Genomic DNA, 17,245 nt, shown 5'->3' on the forward strand with positions numbered 1-17,245 from the left:
ATCCCTATAATTTATGACCTAAACTATATAATCTAATCCCTATAATTTATAACCTAAACCCTATAATTTATAACCTAAACCCTATAATCTATATCCTAATCCCTATAATTTATAACCTAAACCCTATAATTTATAACCTAAACCCTATAATCTAAACCCTATAATTTATAACCTAAACCCTGTAACTTATTTCCTAAACCCTATAATTTATAACCTAATCCCTATAACCTATATCCTAAACCCTATAATTTATAACCTAATCCCTATAACCTATATCCTAATCCCTATAATTTATAACCTAAACTATATAATCTAATCCCTATAATTTATAACCTCAGGGTTTATTGTTATTACAGCGCTAAAAGACGCGACAATCAAGTTCAACCGAAGGGGGGGGGGGGGGGTTGTATCATGTTATGTAACTACGTGAGACGTCACCTGATCTTCTTTTTACACTGCTGAAGTCCGTTACAGTGTATCAGTACAGAGCCCTTTCACACAGCAGAATATCCCACCAGAAAAACTCGGTGCGGACGTTCCGCGTGCAGCATTTCTGAGCGGTCCTAGTGCCGTTACACCGGCTTGTTCTGCCAACACTAGGACCGCTCAGAAATGTGCTGGGGCAATACCAAAATGGCTGCAGAAGTAGACAAAACCTTAAAGGGGTACTCAAGAGGAAGAAGAGGAGCTGCTGTATACTCCACAGGAAGTTGTGTAGATCTTTCCAGTCTGACTACAGTGCTCTCTGCTGCCACCTCTGTCTGTCTCAGGAACTGTCCAGAGTAGGAACAAATCCCCATAGCAAACCTCTCCTGCTCTGGACAGTTCCTGACATGGACCGAGGTGTCAGCAGAGAGCACTGTGGTCAGACTGGAAAGATCTACACAACTTCCTGTGGAGCATACAGCAGCTGATAAGTACTGGAAGGATTAAGATTTTTATATAGAAGTAATTTACAAATCTGTATACATTCTGCAAGCAGTTGATTTAAAATGCCCCCCCCCCCCCCCCCGAGTACCCCTTTAAGGCTGCAACTCAACATGAAGACCTGATCACCGTCAGTTAAGACAATAGGTGCGGTCAAACGTATATCTCGCCAAATAATGATGATTTTGCTGTAGAGTTTTTGGTGCAACGGCTGTCCGGGCATGCTGGGAGTTGTAGTTTTGCAAAAATTGTTGAAATCTCATCCACTTTACTGCTGTGGTAAATGCTGAGGATTTTACACAGAATTTCCTTAGCAGACCGTGAGTGTATTGTCACACGCCGGCATTTGCGCAATTCTGCAGAAGTCCCGTTCAGAAAAGCTGCAGAAAGCCACTGAAATTTCGGCAGAACTGCAGCGGAAATTCCACGTTCTCAGAACACAGAATACGGCCAAACTTACGGCGGAATTCCTCTGCGCAATTTTGCACGGAAATTCCGCCATGTGGGCATACCCGCTGTGAGTTGCCTCCCCTCCAAGATGTTGCCAAACTAACTATTGTATGAAGAAATTCACCATCATTTATATAATTCAGTGTTTTTCCTAACCGTATGTCTCCAGCTATTGCAAAACTACAACTCCCAGTATGCCCGGACAGCCTTCGGCTGTCCAGGCATGCTGGGAGTTGTAGTTTTGCAACAGCTGGATGCACACTATTTGGAAAACACTGATAAAGTTCTCAGCTATGACACATTTAAGCCATTAAAGGGGTACTCCGGAGGAAAACAATTTATTTTAAATCAACTGGCTCCAGAAAATTATGCAGATTTGTAAATTACTTCTATTAAAAAATCTTAATCCTTCCAGTACTTATCAGCTGCTGTATGCTCCACAGGCAGTTGTGTAGTTCTTTCCAGCCTGACCATAGTGCTCTCTGCTGACACCTCTGTCCATGTCGGGAACAAATCCCCATAGCAAACCTCTCCTGCTCTATCCCTATCCCTGTATGCCTGTCCCTAACCAAAATAAAGGGACTCTACGAAAAAGGTCTAGTACCTAGGGCACATGAAAAGAAAACCCTCTCCATAGGAGAGAAGCCCTACTGGTACCAAGACTGCCATACTCCAGAGACCTGATCTTCCCGAGGTCACCAGTGATGTTCCTACAGACCTCCACCTCGGAGAGGACTTTCTGTTGGGTCGACACTAAGCACCGTGCGTTCCACGTGTAGTACCTAACCACTAAACTGACTAAGAATAAAGTGCCCCGATCACGGCCACCCAGGGTCCTGAATGCCCCATAAGCCCACACCGGATAGGTAAGGCCGGCAAGTTGACTCCAGCCGATGGAAGCGCCCACCCTGTTGTAGACCCCTATATTAAAGGGACAATGAAGCAGGAAATTGTCCATGCTTTCCAGCATGTCCCCGCACTCTTCTCGGGGACACCCCCGATCATCAGATCTCCTACACTTCAAATTGTCCCTCACATATAGCTTCCCCTGAAAGCAGCGCCAGGCCAAGTCCCAAAACTTCTGAGGGATCCTTTTCATGTTTAAAAGATACAACCCCACCCTCAGATCCCGACCTGGGCAGTCCCTGAGTGCCAGAGGCTTCTGGAAGTGGGTCAACAGAACCCGTTTGTCAAGGAACTGCCTTGACTGGGTCCTGATCTCCCACACTCCCAGACCCCACCGACGTATCGCCTTCAGAGTCGGGGTAGCGTAAGCCGGAAGATATCCGTGTGGCGTACGGAGGTCCTTCACTTGCCCTCCTGTCTCCCATTCCTGGAAGAAAGGCCGAAACCATTCCCTGCAGGAGAGTACCCACGGAGGAGCCCTCTCTTTCCAGAGGTTTGCAATGTTGGCTTTCAAGAAGGTGTTTGTTAAGAACACCACAGGGTTTACCATAGATAAACCCCCTAGTCTCCTCGTGCGGTACGTAACCTCCCTCTTGACTAGGTTCATCCTGTTCCCCCATAACAGTTGGAAAAACAGGCTGTAGACCCTAGTATAGTAAGCCCCTGGCAAGATACATACACTGCCCAGATAGATAAACAAGGGGAGCAGGTACGATTTGATCAGGTGTACCCTTTCCCTGAGGGTCATAGACCAACCCTTCCACTTGTCCACCTTCTGAGCGGCATCCTGGAGTTTACCGTCCCAGTTTTTGGTGGGATAATCATCCTGGCCGAATGGGATGCCCAGAATTTTTGCTGAGTCTTGGGGCCCTGGGAGGGTGTGCGGGAGATCAAACGTGGGATCTCCCCCTCCCAGCCAGAGACTTTCACACTTTTCCCGGTTGATCTTGGACCCGGATACCTCCGAGTAGCGGTCCACCTCTGACATCACCAGATCGACCTCCTCCCTCGAGGAGACGAAAATAGTGACATCATCAGCGTACGCCACCACTCTCTGGGTGACATCCAGCTCCACCAGACTCATCCCGACTCCCGCCAACGGCCCACGATCTACCCTCCGAACGAAGGGATCAATCGTGAACACGTATAAAAGCGGGCTCAAAGGTCAACCCTGACGGACTCTGGACCCCACCTCAAAAGAGTGGCCAGACCACCCGTTCACCAGCGGGAAACTCTCTGCCCCTGCATACAAGATCTTAAGCCAATTCACAAAAGTACTCGGTAAGCCATATCTCAGGAGGACGGACCAGAGGTAGTCATGGTTCACCCGATCAAATGCTTTGGCCTGATCCAAGGACAGTAAGTACCCCTTCCAGAGACCCGCACTACTCTGCTCCACTGCCTCCCTGACACTGAGGACAGCACTTCGGCCTGGGTCAGAGCAGTGCTGAGCCCCCGAAAGGAGTCGGGGTGCAAACTTCACCAACCGATTAAACAGTATCTTGGCCAGAAGCTTCCTGTCCGTATTGAGAAGAGCTATGGGCCTCCAATTCTCAATCCGGCTAGGATCTTTACCCTTTGAGAGAAGAATCAGGGCTGACCTCCTCATTGACTTCGGCAGAGTGCCTGAGGAGAGACACTCATTGAATACCTCAGTCAAGTGGGGAGCTAAAGACTCCTTAAAGGTCCTGTACCACTCGGATGTTAAGCCATCCGGACCTGGCGACTTCTTAGGGGCAAGCCCCTCAATCGCCAGTCTCACTTCCTATTCCCTGATTTCTTCTGCCAAAACATCAAGAGAGGGGTCTACCCCTGGCTCAGGAATGGTTTCAGCCAGGAAAGCCAACATCTTGTCTCGATCTAGATCCTTCCTTCCCAAGAGGTGGAAGTAGAAGGATCTGACGACCTCCAAGATTCCTGATCTGGACCGATTCAGAGATCCCATACTATCAATCAGTCCTGAAATGACTTTACTACTCACTGACATCTTACAGTTCTTGTAAGGGTCGGGCGAGCGGTACTTCCCGAAATCCCTCTCAAAAACCAAAGATGCGTGCCTATCGTACTGACACCTCATCAGCAAGGATTTCACTCTGGAGATATCCTCTCGGCTACCTCCAGTGGAGACGAGAAGCTCGAGTTTCCTCCTCAGACCCTGATACAGGCGATACCTGTTCAGGGACCTGAGGCTCGAGAGCTGGCGGAAGAACCCCGCAACCCGCTTCTTGAATATCTCCCACCACTCTGACTTACTACTACAAAGGCCCAGTAAAGGTACCTGACTCTGAAGAAAATCCTCAAAGGACTGTCTTACCTCCGCTTCCTCCAGGAGGGACGAATTCAGCTTCCAATAACCTTTACCCATCCGGGGGGTCTCTGAAACATTCAAGGAAAAAGAAATCATACAGTGATCGGAGAACTCCACCTCAATCACGGACACTGTGGAAGAGACGACTTCCTCCTTCAAATAAAACCTGTCTATTCTAGACCTGCAGCTACCTCGATGATAGGTGAAACCCGCGTGGCCTGAGGGGCTCCGGATGTGGGCGTCCTCTAGGCGAGCTTCCCTAACTATATAATTAAGGGCCACACTATCGCAATCCAGCGGACCGTTGGAGCCTCTCCTATCTTGGGACCTCATGACACTATTGATCACTTGCCGGCTAGTAAAAAGAAAGGGCTTTATCCTCATAAAGAGATCTTTGCGGCCCCACTTGGTTTGTGGGGCGTAGATGTTTATGATCCGGAGCTCTTGTCCCTTCATGAGGACATCTAAGATCAGGCACCTCCCCATTTCTAACTCAATAACCAATCTGCATTCAACAGGAGCGGTAAAAAGGACCGCCACCCCACTATACGGCTTAGCCGCAAGAGACCAGTGGGAGGGGCCGCGCCTCCACTCTCTTCTAGCTTTTACCAGGGAGGCAAGATCTGACAACCTGGTCTCCTGTAAAAAGAAAATGTCGGCTTCAACACGGCTGAGAAAATCGAAGGCTGCGAATCTAGCCGTATCCGACTTTATACTGGCACAGTTAATAGATGCCAGCGTCAGCGGGGTGAGTGCCGCCATCATGGGTGATTGAGTTAGACGGCCTCACCTTTACTTCTGCTTCCCCTTCTTTTTTGCCCCCTCATCCCCTGAAGAAAAGGAAAGGGCAGGACCACTTTTGGACCTTTTCTTAGACTCTGATTGGTCCATGTGGTCCCCGTCTCCGTCCGGTCCCAGTCTAGCCCTGCCCTCCGAGGAAGGTGCCTCAACAGTACAGGGCCCAGTTCCCCCCAGAGGCTCTTTCCCCCTAGGCACCCCGTCCTCACCTTCCCCCTCCAAGGAGGGGGAGGAGATGGTTTCGAGGACGAGGTACCGGTTTGACAGGTCAATCAGAGGGGGGGCAGTCAGGCTTCCGTTTTGGACCTGGCCCGTAGTACAAGGCTTAACAGAGGGCTCCAACCTCTTCTTTCTCCCTTTTCTTTTGCCCTTGTCTTTCTTTTTTGGCCTCTCCCCACTCTCCTCATCCACACTTTCATAGTGGGAGGAATCGGAAGGGTCGGCCATATTGCCTTCCTCTCTGCGCAGCCTCCTGATCTCCTCATTCAGCACGTCCTCCTCCAGGGCTTCAGTGGTTACAGGGCCAACTTCAGGAGCAGGGGCCGGAGCTACCCCAGCCACCTGGGCACTCTCCAGCTCACTACTCCTCCTCCGATTTTCCTCCCGCCTTAGTTTGGCGGGGCCCTTTTTCCTCATCACTAGCCCTGTTGCGCCCCCATCCCTGCTCATACCCTCCCCAGCCGAGGCAACTTCACAGCTCTCCCCAGCCGGAGCGGTCGCAGCACGGGCGAAAGCGCTCGGACAACGGCTGAAAGGGTGCCCGAGGACACCACACAGGTAGCACCGGATCTGCCTACAGGATGCGGCCAGATGACCCACCCCACCACACAAAGCACAGACCTGTACAGTACAGGCTGCGCTAAAATGGGTGGGGCTGCCGCACCTGTGACAGACCTTAGGCTGCGCCTGGTAGAAGACCTGGATCCTATCACGTCCAAGGAAGGCGGCTGACGGAATGTGGGCAACTGTACTCCCTGAACGCCTGAGTTTGACGGAAAACGTCCAGGCCCCAGACCAGATCCCGTGCTCATCAATGTTTTTCTTGGGCATGTCCGTCACATCCCCATACCGACCGAGCCAGGTCATGATGTCGTAACAAGAAAGTGACTCGTTACGGGTCAAAACTGTCACTTTCTTGACTGAGTTCTGACGGGAAATCGCCTTTACGACGAAATCCTGCCAGCCGGGCTCGTTCTTCGCCACTTCGTAGTTTGACCAGAAGAGTTTGAGACCCTCTCGCCGAACGAAACTGATGTCAAACTCAGATGAACCGTAGGGGTGGATCAGGGCAAAGATGTCACTCGCCCTGAATTCCATCTGGAGGAGGAGCTCAACCACTTAAGCGCGAGGTGGGCATGCATCCTCGCCCCTCCAAATCAGACGGACCACATTCCTACGGTTATTGTCCTGCCCGGGTGTCGGGAGGGACCAGACCACCTCCCCATTCTGCTCTCAGAAAGCCCCCAAACCGTGCCTCTCTATCCAGAAAGACAGGTCGACCTCACCCCTTCCCTCTACCTGGATCGACCTGTCGCCCCTACGCAGAACCTCCAGGAGGAGCTGTTGCAAGTAACCCCCGGGGCCGGACGGAGACGAGGACCCCACCGAACCCCCGGCAGCAACACTGGCATAGCTCCTAGGAGCAGTCACTGCCGGGGTGGCAGCCGAACCAGACCCAGGAGCACCATTCACACCACAACTCCCATCATCCATACCAGATGTTGCATTCACACCACCACTACTCCCACCATTACTCCCACCATCATTCACTCCACTGACACTCCTCCCATTCACAACACTACCACCCCCATCATTCTCACACCCTGCACTCATTTCCTGCCTAACATATCCTGGGCTGGCTGGGACCTGTAGTACCGCCGGTTTTGAAACAGGTTTTCTTGCTGGCTTAGCTGCTGCTGGGGTCAACGCTGATGGCTCCTCCTTCATAGGCGATGTTACCACCTGAGTCTGGGGCTGCTCCTCCCACAATGCCACCACTAGGCATGCCCGACTGCTCAGGCTCTGCTGATGACACTGACGCCCGGACACTCCCCCCCTCACAGAGGAGTGCCCTGCAGAGCCCGCGAGACCACAGTACTCGGGGTACCAGCCCCCGAACACACGGACCGACCTTTCTCTGCTTCCGACGCTCGGACACACTCCCCCCTCACAGGAGAGTACCCTGAAGCGTCGGTAGGGCCCACAGCACTTGGGGAACTGCCCCCCAAGCACACAGCAGCATAGCTCTTCTCTGGCATTTGGACATGCCCCCCGCCACCCTGGGGCGTTCCAGCAGCGCCAGAGTTGCCCAACATGAGCCCATCCTGCCCTTCCATACCTGCAGGACGGGTGGGCTTCACATCTATTGCGTCCATAGCCATTTCAGACGCCATTCTATACCCCCCTTGCTGGCCCCGCTCCACCACAGGAACGGCGTCTTGCAGTTTGGGGGGCTCAGCAGCCTGAACCAGCTTTGCAGCTGACCCAGACTGCTGGAAAGGTACGAACATGTACTGCACAGATTGTTGGGTCTTCTGCTTCTTTGCTTTACGCCTGACTTTTCCATCCTCGCACTGATCTTCACCGAAGGTGAAATTCTGGAGGTGGACTGGGGATTCCTGCATGACAATTGCCCTCAATAAACCCCCAGCCTCACTCTCCACAACTCCTTCACTGCCATCCTCACTATCTTCACCGCCACTACTCTCCCCATCATCCACCTCAACCTCCACCTTACCTGGGGATGTCATGGCCTCTGAGGAGACCGCGGCGCTCCAGGATCTCTGCCTTCCTCTCCTCCAGCTTGGCAATCTGGGCTTTCAGGGCTGTGATCCTTTTCTTCAGCTCAGACTTGCTTCTCCTGGACCCAGAGTTTGCCAGACTCTGAGTCCCACACAGATCTTCTCTTGCAAGCCTGAGCTCTTTACTGCAGCGGTCGTATTCCGCAAAGTGTGCGGCCATGCGGGAGCAGTAGGTCTCACTTGATTCTTTGGGGCCTCTTTCAGCCCACATCTCCAAACTCTTCCTCCTTGTTTTCCTTCCACCACCAGATCTCTGGCTGGCACCCATTGCCGGAGGAGTAGAGCCTGCATTGCTGCAGACTCTGCTGGATCTTCTGCCTGCGGTCGGAACAATGGCTGTAGCAGTTTTCTCTCCACCCCCCGCCAGCCTTGAAGAACGGGGAATGGAGGTCTGAGGCTCCATGCAGGAAAGCTCTCCCCAGGAGCCTGCCACACCCCTGGGAAAGGCTTGATGGAAAAAGCTGCTTCTCTGGAAGTCTGGAGCTCAAAAGAGACACACCCGACAGCTTCTCACACAGAACTTCTCTGGACTACAGGATGTGCTCTCTGCCGACACCTCTGTCCATGTCAGGAATTGTCCAGAGCAGAATAGGTTTGCAATAGGGATTTTCTCCTGCTCTGGACAGTTCCTGATACGGACATCAGGTGTCAGCAGAGAGCACTGTGGACAAGACAAAAAAGAAATTCAAAAAGAAAACATTTTCCTCTGTAGCATACAGCAGCTGATAAGTACTGGAAGGGTAAAGATTTTTTAATAGAAGTAATTTACAAATCTGTTTAACTTTCTGGCACCAGTTGATTTAAAATCAAGACCCATGGTGGTGCCCAATTTTTGTTCCTCCTCTATTGAAGTCAATGGAGATTGCTGGCTGAGCATGCTGGGATTTGTAGTTTTGCAACACCTGGAGGGCCGCAGTTTGGACACCACTTCAGTCTGGAGTAAAATGCAGAGGACAAACAGACTGATACATTGTAGCGACACCTCAGCTCTAAGGTGAAGTCATCCGCCATCTATGCCGCCTTGATGATGTCATGTACTATACCGCTGTGTCGCGTCAATGATTAAACTGATATATAAATCACTCACCGGGGTTACACAGGACGCAGCAGCCTCTCCGGGATTCGGCGCAGCCGTTACCAAGCACGACCTGAATGTAGAGAATCGGGAGGAGCCCAGGTAACAGACACCGCCGCACCGCGTCCATCCTGCGCCGTTACAGCATGGAAAATAATAAGGGACCGAAGATCTTACAATCCGATGTGGGAAAAAAATCTACAAAAAAATAAAAACACAGAAAAAAAGTTGTTTAAAACACAAGAGGAATGAATCTCGCGTCTTACGAATCAGGATGTAAACTATTTATAGAGACCGCGTCCCCGCAGCAGCGGTGGCGTTACTGTATTTCTTCCTCCCGTGCTACTTCCTCTTCTAAAAAGAGGATCTGCAGCAGCTGAGGTATAACAATAACACGAGTCATCACCAGGGAGCACGAAATGCGTTGGTCCAGAATTAATCCCCTATATATTATCAGTGCGTTATAATAGACTATAAAGGAGAACTCCACCTAAACCTGTGACCGATCCCCACTGTCCTCTATAATATCACAAGGGATCGGAGATTTGTCGACCTCCAGATGATGCAAAACTACAAGTTCCAGCATGCCCGGACAGCCGCTGGCTGTCTGGGCATGCTGGGACTTGTAGTTTTGCAAAGTCTGGAAACCCACAGTTTGAAGACCACTGCAGTATGAAGTAAATGTAGAGGACAAACAGACTGACGCATTGTAGCAAAACCTCAGCTGTAAGGTCACGTCACAGACTGTGGGGGTTTTCGGAACAAGTTTTAAAGACCCCCTCATAATAAATTGAGAAGGGTCATGAAGAAGGGAGCGCAAGGAGACCATAGGGCACCATACGGGCAGGCCAGGGGGCATCATAAGAACAGACCATGGGGCATCATAAGGACAGACCATGGGGCATCATAAGGACAGACCATGGGGCATCATAAGGACAGACCATGGGGCATCATAAGAACAGACCATGGGGCATCATAAGGGCAGACCATGGGGCATCATAAGAACAGACCATGGGGCATCATAAGAACAGACCATGGGGCATCATAAGGACAGATAATGGGGCATCATAAGGACAGACCATGGGGCATCATAAGAACAGACCATGGGGCATCATAAGGACAGACAATGGGGCATCATAAGGGCAGACCATGGGGCATCATAAGGGCAGACCATGGGGCATCATAAGGACAGACCATGGGGCATCATAAGGACAGACCATGGGGCATCATAAGGACAGACCATGGGGCATCATAAGGACAGACCATGGGGCATCATAAGGACAGACCATGGGGCATCATTAGGACAGACCATGGGGCATCATAAGAACAGACCATGGGGCATCATAAGGACAGACAATGGGGCATCATAAGGGCAGACCATGGGGCATCATAAGGGCAGACCATGGGGCATCATAAGGGCAGACCATGGGGCATCATAAGGGCAGACCATGGGGCATCATAAGGACAGACCATGGGGCATCATAAGGCCAGACCATGGGGCATCATAAGGACAGACCATGGGGCATCATAAGGACAGACCATGGGGCATAATTAGGACAGACCATGGGGCATCATTAGGACAGACCATGGGGCATCATAAGGGCAGACCATGGGGCATCATTAGGACAGACCATGGGGCATCATAAGGGCAGACAATGGGGCATCATAAGGACAGACCATGGGGCATCATAAGGGCAGACCATGGGGAATCATAAGGGCAGATAATGGGGCGTCATAAGGACAGACCATGGGGCATCATAAGGACAGACCATGGGGCATCATAAGGGCAGACCATGGGGCATCATAAGGGCAGATAATGGGGCATCATAAGAACAGACCATGGGGCATCATAAGGGCAGATAATGGGGCATCATAAGGACAGACCATGGGGCATCATAAGGACAGACCATGGGGCATCATAAGGACAGACCATGGGGCATCATAAGGACAGATAATGGGGCATCATAAGGACAGACCATGGGGCATCATAAGGGCAGATAATGGGGCATCATAAGGGCAGATAATGGGGCATCATAAGGACAGACCATGGGGCATCATATGGACAGACCATGGGGCATCATAAGAACAGACCATGGGGCATCATAAGGGCAGACAATGGGGCATCATAAGGACAGACCATGGGGCATCATAAGGACAGACCATGGGGAATCATAAGGACAGATAATGGGGCATCATAAGGACAGATAATGGGGCATCATAAGAACAGATAATGGGGCATCATAAGAACAGACCATGGGGCATCATAAGGACAGACCATGGGGCATCATAAGGACAGATCATGGGGCATCATAAGGACAGACCATGGGGCATCATAAGGACAGACCATGGGGCATCATAAGGACAAACCATGGGGCATCATAAGGGCAGACCATGGGGCATCATAAGGGCAGATAATGGGGCATCATAAGGACAGACTATGGGGCATCATAAGGGCAGATAATGGGGCATCATAAGGACAGACCATGGGGCATCATAAGGACAGATAATGGGGCATCATAAGGACAGACCATGGGGCATCATAAGGGCAGACCATGGGGCATCATAAGGACAGATAATGGGGCATCATAAGGACAGACCATGGGGCATCATAAGGACAGACCATGGGGCATCATAAGGACAGACCATGGGGCATCATAAGGACAGACCATGGGGCATCATAAGGGCAGACCATGGGGCATCATAAGGGCAGATAATGGGGCATCATAAGGACAGATAATGGGGCATCATTAGGACAGACCATGGGGCATCATAAGGGCAGACCATGGGGCATCTTAAGAACAGACCATGGGGCATCATAAGGACAGACCATGGGGAATCATAAGGACAGATGATGGGGCATCATAAGAACAGATAATGGGGCATCATAAGGACAGACCATGGGGCATCATAAGGACAGATAATGGGGCATCATAAGGACAGACCATGGGGCATCATAAGGACAGACCATGGGGCATCATAAGGACAGATAATGGGGCATCATAAGGACAGACCATGGGGCATCATAAGGACAGACCATGGGGCATCATAAGGGCAGATAATGGGGCATCATGAGGACAGATAATGGGGCATCATTAGGACAGACCATGGGGCATCATAAGAACAGACCATGGGGCATCATAAGGGCAGATAATGGGGCATCATAAGGACAGACCATGGGGCATCTTAAGAACAGACCATGGGGCATCATAAGGACAGACCATGGGGCATCATAAGGACAGACCATGGGGCATCATAAGGACAGACCATGGGGCATCATAAGGACAGACCATGGGGCATCATAAGGACAGATAATGGGGCATCATAAGGACAGACCATGGGGCATCATAAGGACAGACCATGGGGCATCATAAGGACAGATCATGGGGCATCATAAGGACAGACCATGGGGCATCATAAGGACAGACAATGGGGCATCATAAGGACAGACCATGGGGCATCATAAGGGCAGATAATGGGGCATCATAAGGGCAGATAATGGGGCATCATAAGGGCAGATAATGGGGCATCATAAGGACAGACCATGGGGCATCATAAGAACAGACCATGGGGCATCATAAGGGCAGATAATGGGGCATCATAAGAGCAGATAATGGGGCATCATAAGGGCAGACCATGGGGCATCATGAGGACAGACCATGGGGCATCATAAGGGCAGATAATGGGGCATCATAAGGGCAGATAATGGGGCATCATAAGGACAGACCATGGGGCATCATAAGAACAGACCATGGGGCATCATAAGGGCAGATAATGGGGCATCATAAGGACAGACCATGGGGCATCATAAGGGCAGATAATGGGGCATCATAAGGACAGACCATGGGGCATCATAAGGGCAGATAATGGGGCGTCATAAGAACAGACCATGGGGCATCATAAGGACAGACCATGGGGCATCATAAGGGCAGATAATGGGGCATCATAAGGACAGACCATGGGGCATCATAAGGACAGACCATGGGGCATCATAAGGACAGATAATGGGGCTGATACAGTGAGAGAAAATATTATTTGCCATCGAGAGATAATTGATCCGTCTATAATATTATTGGTCGATTTAATCAGCAACATAAAATTCACAAAAGTCATGAATTGATTTACATTTTATTGTGAAATAAGTATTTGACCCCCTATCAGTCAGTAAGATTTGTATTATATCACATGACTCACACTTATATTATATTATATCACATGACTCACACTTATATTATATCACATGACTCACACTTATATTATATCACATGACTCACACTTATATTATATCACATGACTCACACTTATATTATATCACATGACTCACACTTATATTATATCACATGACTCACACTTCTATTATATCACATGACTCACACTTATATTATATCACATGACTCACACTTATATTATATCACATGACTCACACTTATATTATATCACATGACTCACACTTATATTATATTATATCACATGACTCACACTTATATTATATCACATGACTCACACTTATATTATATTATATCACATGACTCACACTTATATTATATCACATGACTCACACTTATATTATATCACATGACTCACACTTATATTATATTATATCACATGACTCACACTTATATTATATTATATCACATGACTCACACTTATATTATATTATATCACATGACTCACACTTATATTATATCACATGACTCACACTTATATTATATCACATGACTCACACTTATATTATATCACATGACTCACACTTATATTATATCACATGACTCACACTTATATTATATCACATGACTCACACTTATATTATATCACATGACTCACACTTCTATTATATCACATGACTCACACTTATATTATATCACATGACTCACACTTATATTATATCACATGACTCACACTTATATTATATCACATGACTCACACTTATATTATATTATATCACATGACTCACACTTATATTATATTATATCACATGATTCACACTTATATTATATTATATCACATGACTCAGACTTATATTATATTATATCACATGACTCACACTTGTTATTATATTATATCACATGACTCACACTTATATTATATTATATCACATGACTCACACTTATATTATAACACTTGACTCACACTTGTTATTATATTATATCACATGACTCACACTTATATTATATTATATCACATGACTCACACTTATATTATATTATATCACATGACTCACACTTGTTATTATATTATATCACATGACTCACACTTATATTATATTATATCACATGACTCACACTTATATTATATCACATGACTCACACTTGTTATTATATTATATCACATGACTCACACTTATATTATATCACATGACTCACACTTGTTATTATATTATATCACATGACTCACACTTATATTATATTATATCACATGACTCACACTTGTTATTATATTATATCACATGACTCACACTTATATTATATTATATCACATGACTCACACTTGTTATTATATCACATGACTCACACTTATATTATATTATATCACATGACTTACACTTATATTATATCACATGACTCACACTTGTTATTATATCACATGACTCACACTTGTTATTATATTATATCACATGACTCACACTTGTTATTTTATTATATCACATGACTCACACTTGTTATTATATTATATCACATGACTCACACTTATATTATATTATATCACATGACTCACACTTGTTATTATATCACATGACTCACACTTGTTATTATATTATATCACATGACTCACACTTGTTATTTTATTATATCACATGACTCACACTTGTTATTATATTATATCACATGACTCACACTTATATTATATTATATCACATGACTCACACTTGTTATTATATTATATCACATGACTCACACTTATATTATATTATATCACATGACTCACACTTGTTATTATATTATATCACATGACTCACACTTATATTATATTATATCACATGACTCACACTTGTTATTATATTATATCACATGACTCACACTTGTTATTATATCACATGACTCACACTTGTTATTATATTATATCACATGACTCACAATTATATTATATCACATGACTCACACTTGTTATTATATTATATCACATGACTCACACTTGTTATTATATCACATGACTCACACTTGTTATTATATTATATCACATGACTCACACTTGTTATTATGTCTCCAGATTTTATAGGATGATAAGATGAAAAGAAATAAAGATTTTTTTATCCCGTCTAATCCTTAATGTAAATTTACTTTACATGGATTAAGGTTGCGCCAAATGTTTAACATTCACGCGTGTCATAGATTTACATACATTCACTTTGCACTAATAGGATATGACAAAAGTTTGGTGCATTTTTGTCCAAATGTTGGCGGATTTTATGACAAACACTTCTGACCAGGAGGATGAAAACAAAGGGAAGAGGCCATCACTACAGATCCAGAGCCTCCCAGCTCCAACCACAAAATGTCTAATTCTGTCTCTACATTTCTTCTCAAAACCACAAAATCAAATAAAAGTTTCTATTCTTATAATTCTCTCAACAGCCTAAAGAATTAATGAGTTCACAGCATATATCCAAACCTATCTACATTCTATTTATATCTCATATCTATCTATCTCATATCTATCTATATCTATCTATCTATCTATCTATCTCTCATATCTATCTATCTATCTCATATCTATCTCATATCTATCTATCTATCTATCTATCTCATATCTATCTTTCTATATATCTATCTCATATCTATCTCATATCTATCCTCTATCTCATATCTATCTATCTATCTCATATCTATCAGCTATCTCATATCTATCGATCTATCTCCTATCTATCTATCTATCTATCTATCTATCTATCTGATATCTATCTATCTATCTATCTATCTCATATCTCATATCTATCTCATATCTATCTATCTCATATCTATCTTTCTATATATCTATCTCATATCTATCTCATATCTATCCTCTATCTCATATCTATCTATCTATCTCATATCTATCAGCTATCTCATATCTATCGATCTATCTCCTATCTATCTATCTATCTATCTATCTATCTGATATCTATCTATCTATCTATCTATCTCATATCTCATATCTATCTCATATCTATCTCATATCTATCTCATATCTATCATCTATCTCATGTCTATCTCATAGCTATCATCTATCTCATATCTATCTATCTATCTATCTATCTATCTATCTCATATCTATCATCTATCTCATATCTATCTATCTATCTATCTCCCTCATATCTATCTATCTCATATCTATCTATCTCCCTCATATCTATCTATCTCATATCTATCTATCTCATATCTATCTCATATCTATCTATAAAAACCTGCATCACACCTCAGGCAAACCTTCATCATACCTCAGAAAAACCTCCCTCACACCTCAGACAAACCTCCCTCACACCTCAGACAAACCTCCCTCACACCTCAGACAAACCTCCCTCACACCTCAGACAAACCTCCCTCACACCTCAGACAAACCTCCCTCACACCTCAGACAAACCTCCATCACACCTCAGACAAACCTCCCTCACACCTCAGACAAACCTCCCTCACACCTCAGACAAACCTCCCTCACACCTCAGACAAACCTTCATCATACCTCAGACAAACCTCCATCACACCTCAGACAAACCTCCATCACACCTCAGACAAACCTCCCTCACACCTCAGACAAACCTCCATCACACCTCAGACAAACCTTCATCATACCTCAGACAAACCTCCATCACACCTCAGACAAACCTCCATCACACCTCAGACAAACCTCCATCATACCTCAGACAAATCTCCATCACACCTCAGACAAACCTTCATCATACCTCAGACAAACCTCCATCACACCTCAGAGTGATGGCTGTATAAATGATTTCTGTATGAATGATTTCTGTATTATATCTGTATGAATGATATCTGTATGAATATCTGT

At 46.3% G+C, this 17,245-nt stretch overlaps 1 protein-coding gene across 1 annotated transcript in view; it reads right to left on the minus strand.

The window, feature by feature from the left end:
• Positions 1-17,245, minus strand: part of LOC130293685 (tumor necrosis factor receptor superfamily member 9-like) — a 76,576-nt gene that overhangs the window by 35,879 nt on the left and 23,452 nt on the right. Inside the window, exon 2 of the mRNA XM_056542681.1 lies at positions 9,278-9,463. Coding sequence (XP_056398656.1) covers positions 9,278-9,395 — 118 coding nt within the window. The 5' untranslated portion in view covers positions 9,396-9,463. The remainder of the gene's footprint in view (positions 1-9,277; positions 9,464-17,245) is intronic.

This window comes from Hyla sarda, chromosome 10 (assembly GCF_029499605.1).
Source record: "Hyla sarda isolate aHylSar1 chromosome 10, aHylSar1.hap1, whole genome shotgun sequence".
Taxonomy (NCBI): Eukaryota; Metazoa; Chordata; class Amphibia; order Anura; family Hylidae; genus Hyla; species Hyla sarda.